This window comes from Haliotis rufescens, unplaced genomic scaffold (assembly GCF_023055435.1).
Source record: "Haliotis rufescens isolate VD_foot unplaced genomic scaffold, xgHalRufe1.0.p SCAF_46, whole genome shotgun sequence".
In the NCBI taxonomy this organism is placed as follows: Eukaryota; Metazoa; Mollusca; class Gastropoda; order Lepetellida; family Haliotidae; genus Haliotis; species Haliotis rufescens.
In genome coordinates, this window is record NW_025964179.1 from 493290 (window position 1) to 517020 (window position 23731).

The 23731-nt window shown below is 40.7% G+C and overlaps 1 protein-coding gene across 1 annotated transcript in view; it reads right to left on the reverse strand.

The window, feature by feature from the left end:
* Positions 1 to 2505: 2505 nt before the first annotated feature.
* The window catches only part of LOC124141571 (vacuolar protein sorting-associated protein 41 homolog), a 31085-nt gene continuing 9859 nt past the window's right edge, over positions 2506 to 23731 (reverse strand). Inside the window, exons 9-26 of the mRNA XM_048383232.1 lie at positions 23066 to 23147; positions 21585 to 21749; positions 20470 to 20602; positions 18280 to 18395; positions 17094 to 17150; positions 16151 to 16294; positions 14822 to 14914; positions 12661 to 12788; positions 11633 to 11680; positions 11122 to 11260; positions 10225 to 10275; positions 8908 to 9100; positions 8091 to 8231; positions 7377 to 7513; positions 5988 to 6087; positions 5461 to 5505; positions 3673 to 3749; positions 2506 to 2995 (exon numbers count right to left, since the gene is read on the reverse strand). Of these exons, the coding sequence (XP_048239189.1) occupies positions 2930 to 2995; positions 3673 to 3749; positions 5461 to 5505; positions 5988 to 6087; positions 7377 to 7513; positions 8091 to 8231; positions 8908 to 9100; positions 10225 to 10275; positions 11122 to 11260; positions 11633 to 11680; positions 12661 to 12788; positions 14822 to 14914; positions 16151 to 16294; positions 17094 to 17150; positions 18280 to 18395; positions 20470 to 20602; positions 21585 to 21749; positions 23066 to 23147 (1915 nt within the window). The 3' untranslated portion in view covers positions 2506 to 2929. The remainder of the gene's footprint in view (positions 2996 to 3672; positions 3750 to 5460; positions 5506 to 5987; positions 6088 to 7376; positions 7514 to 8090; positions 8232 to 8907; positions 9101 to 10224; positions 10276 to 11121; positions 11261 to 11632; positions 11681 to 12660; positions 12789 to 14821; positions 14915 to 16150; positions 16295 to 17093; positions 17151 to 18279; positions 18396 to 20469; positions 20603 to 21584; positions 21750 to 23065; positions 23148 to 23731) is intronic.

The window sequence follows — 23731 nt, forward strand, 5'->3', positions numbered from 1 at the left end:
GAAACCTACCAGCCTGGGGATGATGCTAATGAACTAAGAAACATAAGGGACCAGTCATTTATTATAGAGAGTGTGGGTCAAAGGGAATCAGGGGAGGTCATAAAAAATAATACACATATTTGGGGAGTGTCATGAACAAATGGACATTTTATAGATAACACATTAAGTTTGTTCTCTCTCCCTAGATCTCAGACATCAAATTTCAACTTGTACATATTTTCAATATGTGCTTGTTAATTTTCTTAATTTGCTAAGTGTCAAGGAATTCAGTTAAAATAACTCTTGATTGATTTCAGTCATCATAAAACATTATAAAACATTATGTAGTTCATATTCTTCATCTCAGTTTAGATTTCACGTCAAACAAATGCTGGAATGTTATCTGAACATGTCAGGAAAAGTCAGTAGCACTAAATCTATGTATTTCATCATCTTCCCAAGGCAAGGGAGTGAACTGACTATAAAAGTCCAGTTTCCACCCTTCCTGCACTAGGCTGGAATTTCAGTGGCTATAATGAGTAATGTCCCTTCTATGTCCCTCCTATGGACCAATCAGATTCAACCTCTCATATCACTTGCATTTGCGTCAAACAAAATGGCGGCGCCCAGTCCAGACGATCTGATCGATAATCGAGATTGTATTGTTATAAAACGGGTCTTACCCAGGGAAGTGCATCAAATCACGTGAACACCTTGACTAAAAACATGAAAAGATTTGGAAAATATCTTTTGACGCCGAGTTGGCGGTACATATGCTTCGCAAATCCTGCAATCGTACGAAATCTGCACAGCAGCTTACAAACCAGATGTCGATTTCATTACGCAATTTTGACTTGACTGTGCATAGACTCATTAGTCCAGCCAAAATATAACACCATAATACCAGCCTAGTTTGGCAAGGGTGGAAACTGGACTTTCATAGTCAGTTAACTCCCTTGCATCGGGGAAAATACACTTCATTTGCACAAACCAAATTAATCACAGAAGCTCTGCATGCAGTTGAAGACACACAGATGAATTTAGACAACATGCAACACCCACAAACCAATGTCCTAAGGAAAGTAGTACAATAAAGGATACTACAATGTTTGTTAACCTTCCTTGCATGAGAGTAGACAGCATTATAACCTTGTGTCCAGTAACAGTTTTTACATAGGTGACTATGCTTGTTGTAAAAGGCGACTAACGGGATCGGGTGGTCAGGCTCGCTGACTTGGTTGATGCATGTCATCGATCCCAATTGCGTGGATCGATGCTCATGATATTAATCACTGGATTGTCTGGTCCAGACTCGATTATTTACAGACCGCCGTCATATAGCTGGAATATTGCTGAGAGCAGCGTTAAACAACAAACCAACCAACCAGTTTTTACATAAAGTAACAACAGAGACTGGGAGATTTGTTAAAGAGACAATTCCTGTAAATTATTAAAGTAAGTTTGTCAGAAGGTCATCATCAAGGTCATCTCTCTCCACATATTCCTTCCATTCTGTATCTTGAACAGTTATCTTACAATGTGTTTGTCTCAAAGTCAGTTCCCAGTACTTAATGAGTGATGTGTGAGTATGGTTTAAAGGGGAAGTGTACACGCAAAAATTACTTTCTTTCTTTTTCTAAACAAAACGCAATTTTAGAATTAGTTAGTATCTGTGTTTGAAAATATACTCATTTTTTTCACAGTGAAAGTAGGAAGCTCACAATAGTGTGAAAATGATGCTGTTATGAGGCCTTCGTTTTTCGAGCTAAACAGGCCTGAGTTATCTCCCTTAGATTATGACGTAATTGGTGCCAATTCAACTGGGTCCCTGTCTATTCTGAACGCAAAAGATATCAAGTACAAGTTTTCGGTAAAACAACATGGCCTACGACACACTCCGGCGCAGTGGAGACTCAGCATAACACTATGCTGGCTGGCATCTGAGACGCTAGAATCACACACCTGTACCTACACCACGTGAAGCGGCTCTAACAAAGCATGATGACGTCATAATGTTTATCAATTGGCACCAATGACGTCATATTGCAAGGGGCATAAGCCATGGTGTTTTTGTTATGGAAATAGAACACTTGGTAAATGTGAAAAATATAAATCGTTTTAATGCAAAACATATGTTGATTAATTGTGATATTTTTATATTTTTGTCTATGACACTTCTAGGTTAACACTTTTATTGTGGAAAAAGTACAAGAAAATTAGGTTCATTTCCGTGTGAACTTGCCCTTTTAGCAATACTGCAACACCACTTCCGGCAGGTGTGCTTCACACATCGGAGGAATCGGACCAGGGCCTGCATGACAAGCAAATGCTTTAACCACAAGGCTACCCCACTGCCTTCTTTCATTTAATCTCAAAGGGGATCAAGGTTTTCATGGCTCCCCAAAATAGGCCATAAGAGATGAATTAATGGATCGGTTGGTCAGGCTCGTGACTTGGCTGACTGCATGTCATCCTACCCCGAAGGCATGGATCTTTGCTCACAAAAACAATCACTGGGTTGACTTGTCTGGTTCAGACTCGATTTATTTACAGGCAACCATGATATAGTGGAGTGCAACACTAAATAAACAAACAAACAAACAATCTTTATATGATAAACATATATGCTTGCTTCATAATGTTTGTGATATCCTATCACATCTCATACACCAATGAGTTGTTTGAATAACTCAGGAATGATAACACGCTGTGAAATCTGGATGTTTTTCATGATGACTGAATGTCAGAATGTAAGTATGGAAACATACGCTATTTACCTACAACATATTACAGTGAAGTTAGACATCAGTAAGTAGTGTAAAGGTTCAGATTTCCAATTTTTTTATATATTGAATGTAACAAGTTAGATCCAAATTCATAATCTGGGTTTTTAGGATACAGGTTAGACAGATAGTCAGTAGCATATAAATAAGTTCTGAGGAAAGTATCATCACTTCATGTAGTGTTCTCTGGAACCAGGACCTCTTTTGTTGCTGCTGCATATCTTACAATTTGTCTGAAAAAAGAGGAAATCATATTTTCAACTTGAGTGAGTGAGTGAGTATGGTTTTACGCCACTTTTAGCAATATTCCAGCAATATCACGGTGGGGGACACCAGAAATGGGCTTCACACGTTGTACCCATGTCGGGAATCGAACCCGGGTCTTCGGTGTGACGACGAACGCTTTAACCACTGGATACCCAACCGCCCCATTTTCAACATTAAGTGAGTGAGTTAAAATTCATGTCATGTTAGTGGAATTTTGTAACTAGAATATATAACATGTTTGTTCTATGGTATTTTGTAACTAGAATATATAACATGTTTGTTCTATGGTATTTTGTAACTAGAATATATAACATGTTTGTTCTATGGTACTTTTTTTAAATTCCTGTGAACAAAGGACAATAAAAAAATAACCTTTAACTTATTACAGATTTTCATTTGAAACTGGTTGAAAAAGATTCAACATTGAACTATGACACAACTTACCAGCATCAAATTCAGAGAGGACTGTTTTCATTACAACTAATCATGTTAAAAGACCTATGATTACGACAAAGGTAGAGATGGGTTTCGTTGCCATTTGAATGTAACCTGAGAACGTGTAACAAGCAAAACACATCAACCACATTCCTACCTCGGCCCTCTTGACTTATTAGTGGACAGGACAGGCTACTGAGGTACTTACCGCCCCAGCAGGGAGACAGTCTTCATGGAAAGCATGATGGCAGAAATATGCATTCACGTTACTTGCATACCGCAAATCTGGAGTCAGAAATAATTTCAATTAGACATTTAGACATTCTGCTTTCATAATATATGCTACTTCACCATTTACACTGTCTATAACAAACAGTCAGGGAGTGGGTGAGTGAGTATGGTTTTACGCCGCCTTTAGCAATATTCCAGCAATATCACAGCGGGGGACACCACAAATGGGCTTCACACATTGTACCCATGTGGGGAATCGAACCCGGGCGAGACTTTAACCACTAGGCTACCCTACCGCCTCATATTTCATCAGTGAATCATTTCAACGGCAGTGTGCATCTATAGCCGTTAGTCCGAAGCCCCAGTCCAGTAAAATACTATTGTCCAATAGTACTGGTCCAAGCTCATGTTCATCACATGTGAACACTATAGGGAATGTGGCATCAATAGATTTGCAGGTATTTGGTTTGAAAACAACATACAGTTTCATGTCATCTACATAAAATTATACCACAGTTTGGGGGCACGGGCGGCCCAGTCGTCTAAGGCGCCGCGATTCGCTGTGCAGAGTTGCGTCCCTTGGGCACGCCAGAAACCTATGATTGTGGGTTCGAATCCCGGTTCGCCTCGATTATGTTTCTAGGTTTGTCAGCACCATACCCGTGCTCGTGGGTTTCACCAAAGTGGTAAACGTTTGAGACCTGCATCACTTCGGGCTTTCCTCCCACATTAAGCTGACACGCCGTGATATAACTGGAATACTGTTAAAAGCGGTGTTAAACCCAACTCACTCACTCACTCACTATACCCTGGTTTCTAGCCATATTTCCATGAGGTGCTGTAGATAGTGGGAATACTACTGGGCCCCGCATTATTGAGGGAAACCAACTTGTAGCATTGTTTCTCGGAAGTTACTTCAGCTATTAGAACTGGCTGGCATCTTCCCAAAGCAAGGGAGTTAACTGACTATAAATGTCCAGTTTCAACCCTTGCCGAACTCAGCTGGAATTCCGGAGTCTATGCATAGTCCAATCAAAATTGCTTAGCGAACTAGACATCCGGTTAATAAACAACAATGACTTAATAAACAACATGGATTTCAATGTGCAGATTTCTGTCGACTGCAAAGCAGGTGTACCTCAACTGGGCATCAACAGATATTTTCCAAATCTTTTCATGTTTTTAATCAAGGTGCTCAAGTGAATTGATGCACTTTGCAGGGTAAGCCCTGTCTTAATTAAATATGGATCTTGATTATCAATCGGGCCGTCTTGATTGAGTGTCGCCATTTTTGTTTGAAGCAAATGCAAGTGATATGGGGGCTGGAATCTGATTGGTCAATAGAAGAGACATAGAAGGGATATAACTCATTACAGCCATTAGTGACGCAACGATCGAACCCAAAAATTACAGCTTAGTTCGGCTAGGGTGGAAACTGAACTTTTATAGTCAGTTAACACCCTTGCCACGGGAAGATGGCATCTTTCAGAAATATATGACCCTAACAAATCAAAGACACACCACAGATTCTAACCTCATATGTAATCTGTCCAGGATACTATGGTCTATGGTGTTGACATGGAGAATCGAACCTGGGACTGCGTGATGAGCAAATGCTTCAACCACAACTATCCAACCACTCCACTACAAGCATAAATCACTGGGGACTCACATCCTCGTCATATGACAAGAGTGAGCTTGGTTATAAGCTGTAGCCATACAGAGACATTCAGTATTTAGTCTGGGAACAAAAGGAGGTACCTACCATTCACAATCAGCTGCTGGTGGCAAATCGGACACACCTGCACATCTGTAGAAACAGAAAGATCCTTCAGTGTCTTGTTTTCACAGCCATTAACACATACTAAATCACACTCAAATCAACTACTGTTTGGAACTACAGGTGCCAAAGGATTGTATAAATCAAGAAAACACCACCACTTAAAAGTAAACAATCAATATGTTTCATATATAAAAGTAAACAATCAATATTGTTCATATATAAAAGTAGACAATCAATATTGTTCATATTTAAAAGTAACCAATCAATATGATTCATATATAAAAGTAGACAATCAATATGTTTCATATATAAAAGTAAACAATCAATATTGTTCATATATAAAAGTAAACAATCAATATTTTCCAAATCACCCTCTGTCAACATTTTTTGATAAAATAGGCTTTCCTTATATGGCCACAAATACTGGGTAATATTTGGGGGAATTAATTAATTCACACAGATTGGAAAATTTAATATTAAATTATTAACTGGCCCGGCTCCATACTGACCATCTACAAACACTCCTTTCTTCATTGTGCGAACTAGTCTGTCCATCAGATTAAAGCTGTCGGCAACAAGGATCTTCCGACACCCCTCTCGGAGAGATATCTGAATTACAAATACATGGCAGTGAACAACTCCACCCCCATCAGCAAAAATATAAAAATCTTAATACTTAAAAACGTGATCCAATATAGCGCAGTTACTTCCCTTTACATGCGCACTGATTTACTGTGCATCTTGTGTTATGGTCATGGTGGCAACAGGAGTGTGAATGCTTGTTTATGTAGGGAGACCCTTTCCCAGGTTGAAGGTACACAACTGTTTATTTGGTTACATACTAATTTCAACAAGCAAAAAAAAAAAAAAAAACACCGGCCACATGCACGATATTTTCAAAAGTAATTTCCTGAGAACCAATTCTTTTATTTTTTTAAGCCTCAAACTACCTGCATTCTAAATGGCCTACACACAAAATATCAGTAGGGACAGGACTGATGTCAGTCTGTTTTAAAGTATGGGAGTCATGAGACTTGTAGTCACTGGTCTTGCCTCTGTAAGGTCTAAAGAGGCTGGGTTTCCATTATTGATACTAACGATGACTATTGTCTGTATCATCAAGTTATTTATTGAGGTCCTGAAGGTACAGTCACAGTTATCTGCCCTTAGATACTGAAATATTCAACTGTATTGAAGACTCATTAGGGAGACTTAATGCAAGTCTGTGACAATGGTTGCTGTGAAGACTGTTACACTGAAGCTCAGTGGATTACTGTCGCTGGCTTTCTTCGACAACTAGGAAAGAAAATGTTGGATTTGAAGGTGTATTTAAGAAATAAACGACAAGTGGGAGTTGTTTATCGTACAATAACACATGATAAACAACTCACACTCGTCGATTATGTCTTATATGAGATATCAACATTATGTACAGCCTCTTGAAGTAAACACTTTAAAAATATTTCCCCGTATTTAAGTAATGACGACTCCCTAAATCGAAATTGACCACAGCAATGTCGGACAAGTCCATTTTGTGAACAGGGTTTGGTCTTTCCCGCATATTCCCACAATTCGCACATTGATTATCTGTACCTTTTCTCTCAATACTGATTGTCAAATCCTCCCACTTTTGGATGCGATCGTTGGCCACTGTGTTAATCTAGTTTGCCCAATTAAATCTATGGGGAACAACTAACTCACTCAACACTTCCCCCTAAAAAATAACGATGTCCAGTTTACATCGTCATCAAGTTGCGAGCGCATGTTCGAATCTCCAGAAATAGAAGAATGTCTTATCCTGAAATAAACCATGCTTCGTTCTTCATTTTTTTGCGATTTATCGCGTATCTTATATATGAGATTACAAAACTTCATTTTGTTGGCAAAGCCTGTACTACCTGCAAGTTGTAGTCCTGCAGGATCTTGACAAGGGAGTCCCTGAGTGACGGGATCTCCATGCCCTTCTCTATACGGCTGATGACCTTGATAGGGTCAATGTCCGCCCCCACGTTCTGTAGTAAAGCTGTTATGAACTCTGGAAAAAACATAAACAAATAATTGATCTCACACAACACTATTCACCGATACGCGGATTCATACAGTTTGCACATTGGTTTTTCGATTCATACCTCAATGAACCCCCCAAAATACACAGTCAATCCTTAAGTGACTATTGTAGGTTGCTGTAGCAACACAAAATGATATGTTACATAGTATTATATAAGTCTTCAGAACAATACATGAGGTTTGTCCTTCACGACGACACATCACTCAAGACGATAGCGAACAGATCTTATTCGCCTCGTACAATGAGCACTGAATTTAGTAAGCATCTAAGGGCAGATAGCTTTAGCTGCACTATTTAACCAAGGCTCTCAACTACACTGAATACTTGTATTTTAGGGGGGCGGTCGGGTAGCCTAGTGGTTAAAGCATTCGCTCTTTACGCCGAAGACCCGGGTTTGATTCCCGACATGAGTACAATGTGTGAAGCCCATTTCTGGTGTCCCCCACCGTGATATTGCTGGAATATTGCTAAAAGCGGCGTAAAACCATACTCACTCACTCATGTATTTGAGTATCTAAGGGAAGACAACTGTGAGTGTACAAACTTGGCTTGTCCATGGAGTAGTTGATAAGATCCTCCCACAGATCCTCGTCCACCTGCTCCTTACAAAACTCTATAGCATGGTTGACATCCTGCAACTCCGTCATGATCAGCGTCAGCGCTTGCCGCACATTCCCCATACGACCTGAAACACAAACACACTCTCTGGTCGAGTCGTAACTCAAGTACATTAATGATACAACACTTTTAATGAAAAATTGTGACTTTGTTTATTGGAAGACTATGTTTGTAAGTTTATGTATTTGAAAAATGGTGCTTGGTGCTAATTTGTATGTATATGGTACCATATACAACAAAGTAAGTCGTATAAAATGTCAGTTGTATTTAATTACGTAAATCAGCTATACATACTAATGGGACAATACACCGATGCATCGCTGGATCGTGATTTTTTTACTTCTCGATAAAAGTATCGATCACAATTGCACACTAAGTAAAAAGTATCGATTCTTACCTTAAATGTATTCTTTAATAAATGATACATCAAACACTAATTACTAGTGAAAATGAGTAGTGAACACGTAAATATTTTCATCAATTACGCCATACTTGACACTGCCAACTGTCAATGGTCATTGAGCCAGGTATTTTGTCATCTTGTCTATGAAAAAGATGGCTTACGCACCACTGATAAGAGCACATGCAAGTATCGTGATACGTATCGGATCATGAGCAAGGTGTCATAATACATATCGGATCTCACAGTTGGTGTATTGTCACGGCCCTTGTACATACTAAGCTTGAATACAAGTCCTGTCAACCACTGTTTGCAATATCTCCAGGTTTTAACGAAAACTTACCGAGAAGAAACACTTGTTCCCTGACAAAGCTCCTGGCTTCACACTCCTCCAGCGCCATCTGCAGGGGGTAGGACTCACTACGTCGCAGAAAGGGGAGTAACTTAGGTCGGTCAAACTCTGCATACAGCTTCACCATCTTCCCATGATGCTCTTGGGCAGAGTTCATGTCCTTCTGAATCAGCTGATCCAGGTACTGGAGAAGATGATGCACATTTTGTGAATCAAACTCAATTTGTCTATGATAAGCAATCACACTGTCCACTAGGCTTCCTAACATTCCCATGAAGATCTGAGTGAGTGAGTAGGTGGGATTTTATGCCGCTTTTAGCAATATTCAAGTAATATCAGGCGGGAGACACCAGGAATGGGCTTCACAGATTGTACCCTTCGGCGTGACGAGCGACGCTTTAACCACCAGGCTACCCGACCGCCCCCAACGATCAGGGTAATGCATTTGTCTGTAGTTGTTTTTGGCGACCCACCAAGGCTAGTGGTAATAAACATCTTTTAGAATATAAGAGAACTGACTATATACTGACTCCAGGCCGACTAGTCCTTGTTTTATCCCTCTAATGCCAAGCGCCAGGCAGGGTAACAACAAGTACCATCGTTTAACGCCTTTTGGTACGACGCATGCATTTTGAATCATCGCCCACTATCAGTGTTACATAGATCTACATGTCCCATGCCACTGTGAAATAATTATGTTCTATTCACTACCATCTCTACGTAATGTGTTCAACATCAGTAATGAATATCTGTATAACGCTCTTTCCTAGAAAGCGGGGTCGGGATCTTGGACCCCAATGACAGCGGTATATCGAGGAATCACTGTACCATCTTTTGGTGTCTTTTGGTTAATGCAGCCTGGGAACGAACCCATAGCCTTCTGCTCTCCAGGCAGACGCTCTATCCACTAGACCACAGAGGCGGTCACAAAGAATATGAATACCAAACAAAAAACAATGGAGACTCTGTCAGACTCTGTGACCTTGCTGTTAGAGCAAGGTCAGTCACTGTTGAAAGGAAACCACCCTAAAAAAACACATTATCTAAACAGTCACATATTACAATGAGTGAGTGAGTGAGTATGGTTTTACGCCGCTTTTAGCAATATTCCAGCAATATCATGGCGGGGGACACCAGAAATCGGCTTAACACATTGTATGAATGTCGGGAATCGAACCTGGGTCTTCGGCGTGACGAGCCAACGCTTTAACCCTAGGCTACCCTACAGAAATATTGTCGAAAGCAGCAGTAAAACCTGAATCATTCGCACTCTTCTCTGAATGCGACACACTGAAAGCTGAAACTCACCACGTAGAGGTACCGGGGTGTCTTGTCCAGTTGTTGTACGACCTTTGACACCTGCAAACAAACCATTTATTTATTATGTCTATCCTGGCAAAAGGGCATTCTATTATTTGGAATTTTGTCAAGAGATTTCTGAGAGTAATCTGCCCTTCTCAATATGTGCAGGATAAACAGCTGTAATGACTCACTTAAGCATGTAAGTATTGTGATACTTTGTGTAAAATATGAATACAATATGAATGCAATATGTAACAATCATGTATCAATCCAAGGCAATATCAATACAATAGGAACATGAGGAATAATAAATTATTTGCGAGATTATCAACACCGCCCAACTCATGATTTGGTTGGTTGTTGTTAAACGCTGCACTCATCAATATTCCAGCTGTATGACAGCGATCTGTTTAATCGAGTCTGGACCAGACAATCCAGTGATTGACATCATGAGCATTGATCCACACAATTGGGATCGATGACATGCATCAACCAAGTCAGCGAGCCTGACCACCCGATCCTGTTAGTCGCCTCCAACGACAAACATAGTCACCTTTTACGGCAATTTGAGGCAAGCATGGCCTGACTCATGACTAAACCCCTAGACCAATTCATTTTATTTGCCTTATTTGCCTATAAACTCAAAACACATGAGTACAGGGAAAACGAAAAAGGTTTGACACAGATACATCCAACTGCAACTATTGAAATCAATGTTTATTTGTTATCTTTGTTATTTCAGTCATCTATTGTTCATACCAAGGTGTCCAATTTTCACCTTGACAACTTTAGTAGAAAAAAAATAAATTCCCATGATACTCAGCCTCCTGCACCCAGATCATATGTGACTACATTGCAGGCCTCTCTACTGCTGCAGGGTGAGATACATCACATCCAACTCACCGGGACTTTGGCCACGTTGTCCAGCAGCATTTTGCAGGCCTGATCCTGATCAAACTGCATCAGCTGCACGATCTTGTCACTGATGGAGTCAAACAGGTCGTGCTTGTGGATCAACTGGAACACATCCTTGTGCTTCAACCTTGTCAGAAACATCACAAACACACATTATGCAAAGGATAGTGAGTGAATGAATGCTGTTTTACAATATGCCAGTTATCTCATGGCACTCTCATGGTAATATGAGTATGTCCCCATATTCCACTCTGTAATAAGAGTTATCCCCCTTGTTCCACACTGTACTAAGAGTAAGTCGCCTTGTTGCACTCTGTAATAAGAGTTACCCCTTATTCCTCTCTACAAAAAGAGTTATCCCCCTTGTTCCACACTGTACTAAGAGTAAGTCACCTTGTGTCACTGTAATAAGAGTTATCCCCCTTGTTCCACACTGTACTAAGAGTAATTCCCCCTGTTCCACAGCACTATCACATGTGATTAATTCAGTGTTACTCACCTCAGGTAAATAGCCAAAGCCTTGTCAAAAGCCCTCTGACATGCATATCTAAAAGTGAAAATAGGGTTGAAACTGACCATCAACCAACACAAGCTTGTACATCAAGAAATATGAAGCCAGTAAGATTGGCATTGCCGCAAGAAAGTCATTTGTGTCAGAAATCAGAATCATGATTTTTGTCAAATATCCCACATTATTAGTTTGATGTATAAGAAAACCATAATCAATCTTACATTGAAACTGTGATACACCTGGCACTGAGGACATGACACACAATATACAGACATAAACTAAAATGGCTTGAAAACTCACGCACAATAGAGAGTAGTTTATAGTTCATTTTCATACTAAGAAACAACCCTTCATAGAATCATTTATCATTGTTTCTGATCATTGCATAAATTACTCCTATGAACAGAATTGTTAGAGTCCTAATAGAAACCAAAATTCAAGAAACAGATCAATTAGAGTGAGTGAGTTTTGTTTGACACACCTAATGGACACAGTCACACAGTAACACGACACACAGTCACACAGTCACATGACACACAGTCACACAGTCACATGACACACAGTCAAACGAACAGTCACACAGTCACCCGACATACAGTCACACAACACAGTCACACTACACACAGTCACATGACACACAGTCACACAACACACAGTCACACAACACACAGACACACGACACACAACACAGTCACAACACAGACACACAGTCACACAACACAGAACAGTCACAACACACAGACACAGTCACACGACACACAACAGTCACACAGTCTCAACACAGAGACACACAACACACAGTCACACGACACACAGTCACACACACGACACACAGTCACACACATGACACACAGTCACACGACACACAACAGTCACACAGTCTCAACACAGAGACACACAACACAGTCACACGACACACAGTCACACGACACAGTCACACGACACACAGTCACACAACACACAGTCACACGACACACAGACACACAGTCACACGACACACAGTCATCCTGACTCACAGTTGTCCGAGGCACTGAAGGAGGTCCCAATTGTTGCGATCTCGGTCGAGTTTAGTCAGCACGGCATTGATGATCGTCTCTATACTGTACAGATCCTGGGGCCACTCTTTGATCAGCTGGTAGAACCTCTGTAAGAACACAATAAAGTAATTACTTAATCTTCATCCAAATTTTAAAAATGAAGCTTTTATTTCTAATATCTTATTTGTCTTAAACAAACTGTTAAATGCATCCGTGTAGATTTTGTTAATACTTCATGGTTTGCATGTACAATATGTTCCTCCATCATCCGTGAATACAGCAAGTATTAGAGACACCATAGGTGGGACCATCCATGCAACATTTCAGCTTCACATACACAGGGGTTTAAGAGGAGAAGTCGAAAAATGTGTTTCAGAGGAGGTGTCAAAAATATTATGACAGATTGATGGACAACATGCCACAACATAAGCTCACTTGACATTTTGCCAGGTGAGCTAAATAGTTGTACAAGTTGTGCATCACACTCCTCAATATTACAGCTCCACTGTTCACAGTCTGATCTGAAAAAAACTTCCGATCACAACTAACTAAATAAGACTAAAAAAATAAGTCTTGGTTCTCAGACACCGCCCGCATCATCATAAAGTCTGCTACAGGTTTCGTTTTTATTTCCATTTTTCGCCAAAATTTTTAAAAACAATGCGATCCAATATAGCACAGTTACTTCCCTTTTCATGTGCACTGCTTTACTGCACATCTTGTGTTATGGTCATGGCAGCAATAGGAGTGAGTGTGTATGCTTGTTTTTGTAGGGAGGCCCTTTCCCAGGTTGATGGTACACTACTGTTTATTTGGTTACATACTAGTTTGAACAAGCCAACAAAAACAAACACCAGCCGCCCGCACTATATTTTCAAAAGCCATTGTCTGAGAAACAATTCTTTTATTTTTTAGCTTTATTATTAACTGGTTATTTACTGGCTGTCTATGTGACAATGCCAGTAGCAAGGTTAAACACTAGTCTAAACAAGAGTCATAAGGAAATGACATATCCCCCCGGTCTGGTGCAATTCTGAAATGGAGCCTGGCTACTTATACCCCCATTTTGGTTCATTCCAATTGGATACCTTCAGTTCAGTGAAGAAAAAAATAATGCTGTTCAGTTCTTTTCAAAGACCCAAAACATCAAAAGGCAGCATCTTCCCGAGGCAAGAGAGTTAACTGACTATAAAAGTCCAGTTTCCACCCTTGCCGAACTAGGCAGGCATCATCTTCCCAAGGCAAGGGAGTTAACTGACTATAAAAGTCCAGTTTCCACCCTTGCCGAACTAGGCTGGTATTATGGAGTTACATTTGGACTGGACTAACAAGTCTATGCATAGTCCAATCAAAATCGCACAACGAAATCGAAATCTGGTTCGTAAACTATCGCGCAGATTTTGGTCGATTGCAGTATTTGCAAAGAAATTGCACCGCCAACTCATTGTCAACAGATATTTTCCAAATATTTTCATGTTTTTGATCAAGGTGCCCGCGTGATTTGATGCGCTTCGCGATGTAAGACCCATATTATCACAATATAGATCTTGATTAATGATCAGATCGTCTTGACTGGGCGCCACCATTTTGTTTGAAACAAATGCAAGTGATGGAATCTGATTGCTCCATAGGAGAGGCTTAAAAGGGACATAACTTGTAATAACCACTGGTGGCGCTACACCAGGAATTCCAGCCAAGTTCGGCAAGGGTGGAAACTGGACTTTTAAAGTCAGTTAACTCTCTTGCCTCGGGAAGATGAAAGGCAGCCGCTCACCACCAGACTCATCTGTATAGCAAGTATCAACAAGAAATATTGAATGGTTTAGGAGTTCTGCTCCAGTAATGGAAAACGGACGGCGGATGGACGGACATGCTGAGTGCAAAATCCCCCAATTTTTCAAACCGGGGGGATAATAAAAGGCAATGTTTTGTTGACAAAATTTGTAATATATTTCACTTATAATATTGGTATTTGGTTAAAATTTTGTGAAGATTCTCTCAAAAATCTAATGGTTGGCATCTCAGTACATCCAAACTCATCCACAGGATTCCAGATCAGCGAAGGAATTGAAGTGAAGTGATGGAGCTCAACAGGAAGGTGTCTGAGGATGGTTATTTTCTGTTTGATATTCTGACTTACCTCAGTGTCTCCCTGTAGGAACTCATTCAGCACCATCTCATATATAGCCGGGTTGAGCTTGGGGTCTCCACGGGGCAGGTAGGTCGCTATAGCCTACAGCACCAGAGACATTTGCACATCAACACAGTCACACACAATAAATCATTTTTTGATGTCATCCTATTGTGTGTTTTCTTCCAGGATATAATATTAGATTTTGTGGGGTATAGGTAGTGATTTCTTTCATGAATACACGCTTTCGAGGTCTTTCTGCCTGATATGACCTACAGGATACAATGACAGATATACACACCAACACAGTCAAACACAGACAGAACTGTGGACTAACAAACCATATCCGACGTAATAAGCGCCCTGCTCGAATAAGTGCCCACGGCGATATTTGCTAATGTATTGGCTAGCGAACAATCCCAATTAGCACCCCTTCCGATTGATCAATGCACACAAGACTTATTTATTCGTGTATTATGCACACTCGTGTGTTATATGCACCCTTAATTATGGGCAATTAAATTCTGGAAAATATATCTGTCGTGTATAATACGCACATACTTTTCTTTTGTATCATTTCAGGCTGTCAGCATAAACCACAAAATTTACGATCTTTCAACTCTGTTTTTTCTCTCACCAAAACTATATTCTAGTAAGAGCCCCCTATTTTTCTAATTTTGAGAGCGCCCTGGGTGCTTGTTACGTCGAATACTGTATTCTGAATCTTGGCCACTGATACAACAGTGTACAGTACACAATCTCAGAGTGACAGTTATCTGGCAAGACAAATGTGGCTGTCGAATATCCTCTCCATATTTTACTATCATATTGAGTCTACTTGGTCACTTAGGGACATGAAGATCCGGGGTAGAATAGGTCTTCAACAACCCATGCTTGCCGTAAAAGGCGACTATGCTTGTAAGAGGTGATTAATGGGATCAGGTGATCAGGCTTGCTGACTTGGTTGATGCATGGCATCGTGTCCCAATTGCGTGGATTAATGCTCATGATGTCAATCACTGGATTGTCTGGTCCAGACTTGATTATTTACAAATTTGTCATATATCTTTAATATTGCTGACTGTGGTGTTAAACAACAAACAAACAAATAAACAAACTTAGGGACATTATTTAAATTCTGACTTCATTACATAACCAGTGTTGACATGCCATGGCATGGTATGAAATAGACAGGAAGTATGCCACACATTAGAGCCATGCCATTAATCTGGGTCAAGCCTCAGAGATCTGCTACTTCATTGAATGTTGATATATATGACATCAATAGACACTATGGTGAGATTCTCCATATCCTCACAGCAAAGAAAAGATGCTTACCTTTAATTGATTTATTTTGGCAAACTTGTAGACTTCATCTTCCCATAATTCCTTCTTCTTGCCGAGGATCTTCACACAGAGTCGACCAGCATCGTCATAGCAACGCTCCTCCAACAGATAGTTCAGATATGCACGACCGATGCCCTGAAATAATAATAACTCTGTTTATAGTGCACTATATTCCAATCACAAAGTGAATGTTATGGTACTACACTATTATTACCCCCGTCAATGGACTCCAATTTCATTCTCAGCTCCCTGGGGAGCCTATGAAGCACAAGAAGATGCCAGACACATTGCTATCTCTTTCTACTGGGTACCATTCACTGCTAAATGAACAGATACATATTTTGAACAAAGTCACTTGCCTATGGTGACAGTATATGTGCTACATGTGCTTCACGACCCCAGAAATCAAAGCCCTAGAAACTCTTGAAAGAAAGCTTCTTGTACTGGACCGAACTAGTGATGGTTTTATAGAGCCAGCCCACTGAGATATCATGCAGTTTAAAATGAATACCCCACTCAGACACAGTATACTGACGCCGAGCCAACCAGTTCTTGTTTTAGCCCCTTTGTGCCGAGTGCCAGACAGGGTAACAACAAGTACCATCTTTTAATGTCTTTTGGTATGACGCGGCCGGGGATCAAACCCCGGACCTCCCGCTCTCCGGGCGGACGCTATACCACTAGACCACAGAGGCAGTCTAAATAACATAAGAGTATAAATGCTATAACTGATTTCTATTTATCTTTTTAGCCCCTTACAGCCAAACGTCAGGCAGGGAAACAACAAGTAGGACATGGCAAGGGGATCAAACCACCAACCTTCCACCCTCCAGAGAGACGCTATCTCCACTATCCACTAGACCATGGAGACAGTTTACTTATTGTGGCCAAGATTCCTGCAGACCTACAGACCTTGTCTCCTCCCATGTCTCACCTCGTATGTGTGTCTCTTGAGTTCCTTGCTGTGTTCCGACGCTGCTGCCATGGCTGCCTAAAGGTTGAAAAGTGTGAAAAAAATACTAATAAGAGTTTTAATAAATTTTCATGGTATTTACAGGCACATTCAACTAAGTCATATCCAAAGTTAGTGAGTAAGTGAGTTGGGTTTAACGCCGCTTTCAACAGTATTCCAGTTATATCCAACATGTAAGCTTAATGTGGGAGGAAAGACCGAAGTCATGCAGGTCTCAGACGTTTACCACTTCGGTGAAACCCATGAGCATGGGTATGGTGCTGACAAACCTAGAAACATAATCGGGGCGAACCGGGATTCGAACCCACAATCATAGATTTCTTGTGTGCCCAAGGGACGCAACTCTGCACAGCGAATCGCAGCGCCTTAGACGATTGGGCCACCCGTGGCCCCTCATATCCAAAGACTACCCATTCCAATCAGGCATTGTTTGAAAAATCCCCATTTTTGTGGGTGGGTGCATGATGTTATGCCCTACAGACAGCTGTATTGATAGCATTAGTAAGTATCGTCAAAATTTGGTGTGTACTGATAAACAATCTGCTAGGTCACACATAGGGCTGGGACGGGTAACTCGGGTTGGGTGGGTACTGAGTAGGACCCGGGGACCCACAGGACTACCCGGACCCGTGGTTAGTCACGTAATTATATTGTTTAATTACAAAAATTATCCAGAACTCTATGGTTACACTATCAGTGACAAAGGTTCCCATTCCTTTCTGACTTTATATGTTTGCATAAAGATAAAACTTCAGTCAACTTCAGAGTAATACATTTTGCCAGGGCTATGGTCAAACGTTTCCTAATTGGATCTCTTGAGACCGATAGCAGGTACCCGGGTAGGGTCGGGTAATAGGGGTGTGGGTACCCGGGTAGTACATTTGGACTCGTCCCAGCCCTAGTCACACGTTTCTCCATTTTAGCTGTTGTGCTTGTTTAAGACGCATTCAGCAATATTCCAGCTACATGACGGCGGACTGTAAATATTCAAGTCAGGACCAAACAACACAGTGATCGATATTATGAGCAAGCATGGAATATTTGGACCTATTCTCCAGAAATCCTTCAGCCAAGCATGGGACATGGATGAACAAGTTTGCTTTAGAATACTCGAGGGGTTATGAGAATAAACTGTGTAAAGACGAACCTCAAACTGCTCGTGTTCCAACAACCACGTGATGTGATCATCCTGGTCACGGAGTCGCGCCAGGACGATGTCCTTCGGACTGACGATGTAGAACAAGTTCTCCTCCACAATACTCTCTGCACAACAAACACAGAATTATTCCCCTGTCTGTAGAGGATGTGCCATCATTGACAGAGCTCCAGATAAGCTTTTGGTGTTGTGGGTATTTTACCCATGCATTTTTAAATCATTGGGTATCAGTAATTCTATCTGCGTATTCAAATTTCTGTTACCCACTAGTTTTTACACATGTGGGTATTTAAGTTAAATATTTAAAATCACTATTCATCCAGTCCCTGCAAACTGGTGTCGTGTGGGTTTGAGAGCTTTATAGGACTCAAAAATACCACGATACTTCCACACGAAAGTGTGATGGTAAATGATCATGATGTGACTGTCATCGTGGAGTTTGGCAAGGTTGACGAAATGCCCGTTTATAATTTCAAAATAAGTTGCTGATTTGCTAATCGAATACGCAGGGTTACTTCACAATATTTTGATGATACGCACAAATATTATTTTTGTAGCGTATCTGTAATGTTCATTGCGTATTTGATACGCTTGGATTATATTTTACTGCGTATTTCTGCATTTCTGATGCGTATTTCACGCAGATACGCAGCTTATCTGGAGCTCTGATTGATGATACATTTGTTCTTCCCCCTTATAGACAGACTGAACGAATCTTCTGTACATATTCTATATCTACATATATTTTAACGGCCTATCTTATTTTATTTTATGATCCAGCATTTTAGCTCTAGACAGTTGAATCTGTAAAGCAAATAATCAAATAATTGAAAATGTGTTGCCATAATGTCACATGAGCATATTATCATAAGGTGAGGTGAAATTGGGTTCAACGTCGCGTCCAAGATTATTGCACTTATATAGCGACGTGCATGCACGTGTGTGTGTGTGTGTTTGGCTGCTTGTGCTAGTCCGGACTAATGCCGATTTATAGTGCTAGCTCACTGAGATACCATGCCGCAGTTAAACATGAATACCCCACTCAGACACAGCCTCATACTGACTCCGAGCCGACCAGTTTTAGCCCCTTTATGCTGAGCACCAGACAGGGTAACAACAAGTACCATCTTTTAACGTCTTTTGGTGTGACACAGCCGGGGATCAAACCCCGGACCTTCCGCTCTCCGGGCGGACACTCTACCACTAGACCACAGAGGCAGTCTAATTAACATAAGAGTATAAATGCTATAGCTGATTTCAAATTATCTACATTCTAATGACAGCTTATACTCATTTCTCAGAGGCAAACAAATACTGCTGGTTATGTCAAAATGATGGAATACTCAGATGCCAATTGACAAAATGACGGAGTACTCAGATGCCAATTGACAAAATGACAGTATACTCAGATGTCAATTGACAAAATGACGGAATACTCAGATGTCAATTGACAAAATGACGGAATACTCAGATGTCAATTGACAAAATGATAGTATACTCAGATGCCAATTGACAAAATGACGGCATACTCAGATGTCAATTGACAAAATGATAGTATTCTCAGATGTCAATTGACAAAATGACGGAATACTCAGATGTCAATTGACAAAATGACGGAATACTCAGATGTCAATTGAAAAAATGACTGAATACTTAATAGTCAATTGACAAAATGATGGAATACTTAGTAGTCAATTGACAAAATGATGGAATACTCAGATGCCAATTGACAAAATGACGACATACTTAATAGTCAATTGACAAAATGACGGAATACTCAGATGTCAATTGACAAAATGACGGAATACTCAGCATGCTCAGATGCCAATTGACAAAATGATGGCATACTTAGTAGTCAATTGACAAAATGACGGAATACTCAGATGTCAATTGAAAAAATGACGGAATACTCAGATGCCAATTGACAAAATGATGGCATACTTAGTAGTCAATTGACAAAATGACGGAATACTCAGATGCCAATTGACAAAATTTTGGAATACTCAGATGTCAATTGACAAAATGATAGTATACTCACATGTCAATTGACAAAATGACGGAATACTCAGATGTCAATTGACAAAATGACGGAATAATTAGATGTCAAATGACAAATGACAGAATACTCAGATGTCAACCGACAAAACAAAAGACTCCTTACAGAAAGACGTTTTTACTCACCGAGGTGGTAGTCATTACACCGGTACTCCTGGAAGCCTCGGATTGAAAGAGCATCATTGGAGATTTCATCAAACCTGTTCATCCCTGCATCCAGCACTTGCAGGTGCGGGCGGTTGGACACCATGCGGCCCCCCTAGAACATGGGAGTGACTGATTGGTGAGTGAGTGAATGAAACAGGATTTCAGTTCACAGATTACTGTATGAACAGTATCAAACATATCTTTGCACAGTATTTCAGTCATATTACAGCATGTCAGGTAACTGAGTGAGGTTGGTTGGTTGGTTTGTTGTTTGACGCCGCTCTCAGCAATATTCCAGCTATATGACAGCGGTCTGTAAATAATAGAGTCTGGACCAGACAATCCAGTGATTAATATCATGAGCATCGATCCACGCAATTGGGATCGATGACATGCATCAACCAAGTCAGCGAGCCTGACCACCCGATCCCGTTAGTCGCCTTTTACGGCAAGCATGGGTTGCTGAAGATCTTTTCTACCCCGGATCTTCACGGGTCAACAGGTAAGCCCAAATGCATAGCTGTCATAGTGAGAGAGTTGCTTGACAACGGTATAAGGATCTATTCCGAAACGTCGCCTTTAGAGTGATAAAGAAGTTGTTATCCATACATTGTGTCTACTTCAATAAATAAATTGTACGAAAATGTTGAAAAATGTGTGGTCAAATCTGTTAAAGGCTGAAATTGAAACTGCATTACTAGATAGTCTGGCTCGCTGTCTTGATTGATGAATGTCATCGATCCCAATTGCGGGATGTCAATCACTGGATTGTCTGGTCCAGACTTGATTATTTACAGACTGCCATCATATAGCTGGAATATTGGTGTTAAACAACAATCCAACCAAACGAGTGAGTGAGTGAGTGAGTGAGTGAGTGAGTGAGTGAGTGAGTGAGTGAGTGAGTGAGTGAGTGAGTGAGTGAGTGAGTGAAGTGGAGTGGAGTGGAGTGGAGTGGAGTGGAGTGGAGTGGAGTGGAGTGGAGTGGAGTGGAGTGGAGTGGAGTGGAGTGGAGTGGAGTGGAGTGGAGCGGAGCGGAGTGGAGAGGGTGGGCGGGCGCGGGGACGCACATGAGTTTTGTGCAAGTATTGCCTCACCTCCTGGTGGGGGTCATCCTTCTCGTACGACAGCACCACCACACTGTCCCCAAGTGGGGCGATTCCGCAGACAAAGAACTCGGTCTTAAACATGGCAACGATCTCCACGTATCTGTTTGGCAAATCTCTGGCATCTCGCCTTTCCTGTTCTCGTACCACACAAATCTGTCAAAAAAAGATGTCACAGCTCAAACCTAGACATATAGTTACTGTTACTATCCACAACAAATAGGTTCCTGGGTCCAAACACACAAAGGAATCTTCTATCTTCACCTCTAAGTGTTTAATAAGCTTCATGGAGTGGACCCTCACAGGTAAACATCATTCTGAGGCATATGGCCAACCACTCCAGTGAGGATATAGACAATAATTAATGAGTGACGAGAAATGACGAATTATCCGTCACAAGTGAATTTAATTTTGCAAAGTCACGCCTGGATTTTTGGACACTAAAGAAACATTCGTAGTTTTCTCACTAATCACAAAAACAACTGTAAAACATCTCAGTTACAAATGACGACTTTTCAGGAAGTTTTCACTACCTTTCGGTAATGAGATGAGATAAGCAGTAAGCATGAGTCAGTATGAGGTAAAATATACTATTATTATTCTGTTGGAATGCAAGATGTGATTGTCACTTAGCATATCAAGTTTGTTTGTTTGTTTATTTGTTGTTTAACGCCGCACTCAGCAATATTCCAGCTATATGTCGGCAGTCTGTAAATAACCGAGTCTGGACCAGACAATCCAGTGATTGACATCATGAGCATTAATCCACGCAATTGGGATACGATGACATGCATCAACCAAGTCAGCGAACCTGACCACCCTATCCCGTTAGTCACCTCTAAGGACAAGCATAGTTGCCTTTTACGACAAGCATGGGTTGCTGAAGACCTATTCTTCCCCGGATCTTCACGGGCCGCATATCAAGTATAACGATGATGACAATAAAAGAATTAAGAGAACTAGTCTAAGTTTAAAAACACCTACATTTGTTTCAGATTCAAAATACCGTATTTGACGTAATAAGCGCCCAGGGCGCTCTCAAAAATAGAAATAGGGGGCTCTTATTACAATATTATTTATGAGTTGAAAGATAAATTTTGTGCTTTATGCTGACGGTCCGAACTGTTTATATACGACAGATATATGTTTCCAGAATTTAATTGCCCATAATTAAGGGTTTATATAACACATGAGTGCGTATTATACACGAATAAATAAGTCTTGCGTACATTGATCAATCGGAAGGGATGCTAATTGGGTTTGTTCACTTGCCAATATATTAGCAAATATCGCCATGGGTGCTTATTAGAGCGGGGCACTTATTACGTCGAATACGGTAATACAAAAGGTTCCTGACATATCAAGGTTTGTCCTCCTGAAATACAAATGTTGTCAATCCTCACCATTGTCGTTGATCAAACTTAAAGTACTTGCTTCTATATTGTATTACAATCGGTCCGAGAAGAACCTACCTTGACCAAGTCGCCCCAGCCGAGGAGCAGGGTATGGTCATCCTTCCAGAACAGGCTGCAACAATACAGCTCCGGACGGTGACTGCAACAAGGTCAAGGTTGATTGGCATAAAAGGGATTGGGATATTTTAAAAGCATAGAATTCATGTCACGTCTACAATACATCAGTGGACGTATCGAATGGTGTACCAGTATAGGAATGAGATATATCAATTGGGATTTTTTAACACCAATTTGTCTCATGAGTTACATGGTTACTTGTGTCATTAGCGTGATGGAAGGGACCTTTGAGTCTTATGATATTGTTTATGCCGCAACATCCAACACTGAGTGCAATGACGTGCAACGTGACCGGACCATCTGATCCATGTCGTAGTCTCTTACGACTTCCTGGGGGCCCATTCTGACCCAGCTCCCCATGGAGATGCTTCCCTTGTTGACATATATAAATTAGGAGAGGCGCAAGTAGGAGGATCGGGCCTCTTCCAAATTGCAGTAGAGAGCTAAAGACTTATTCTAAACCCAATATTTATTGTAATTTTGTGATAACTGACAATTTCTGAACAAAATTGATTTCTATGTTGTATGTAACACATCAAGCACTTGCATGAAATGTCTCTGATGGTTAATATAGTGAGTGAGTGAGTGAGTGAGTGAGTGAGTGAG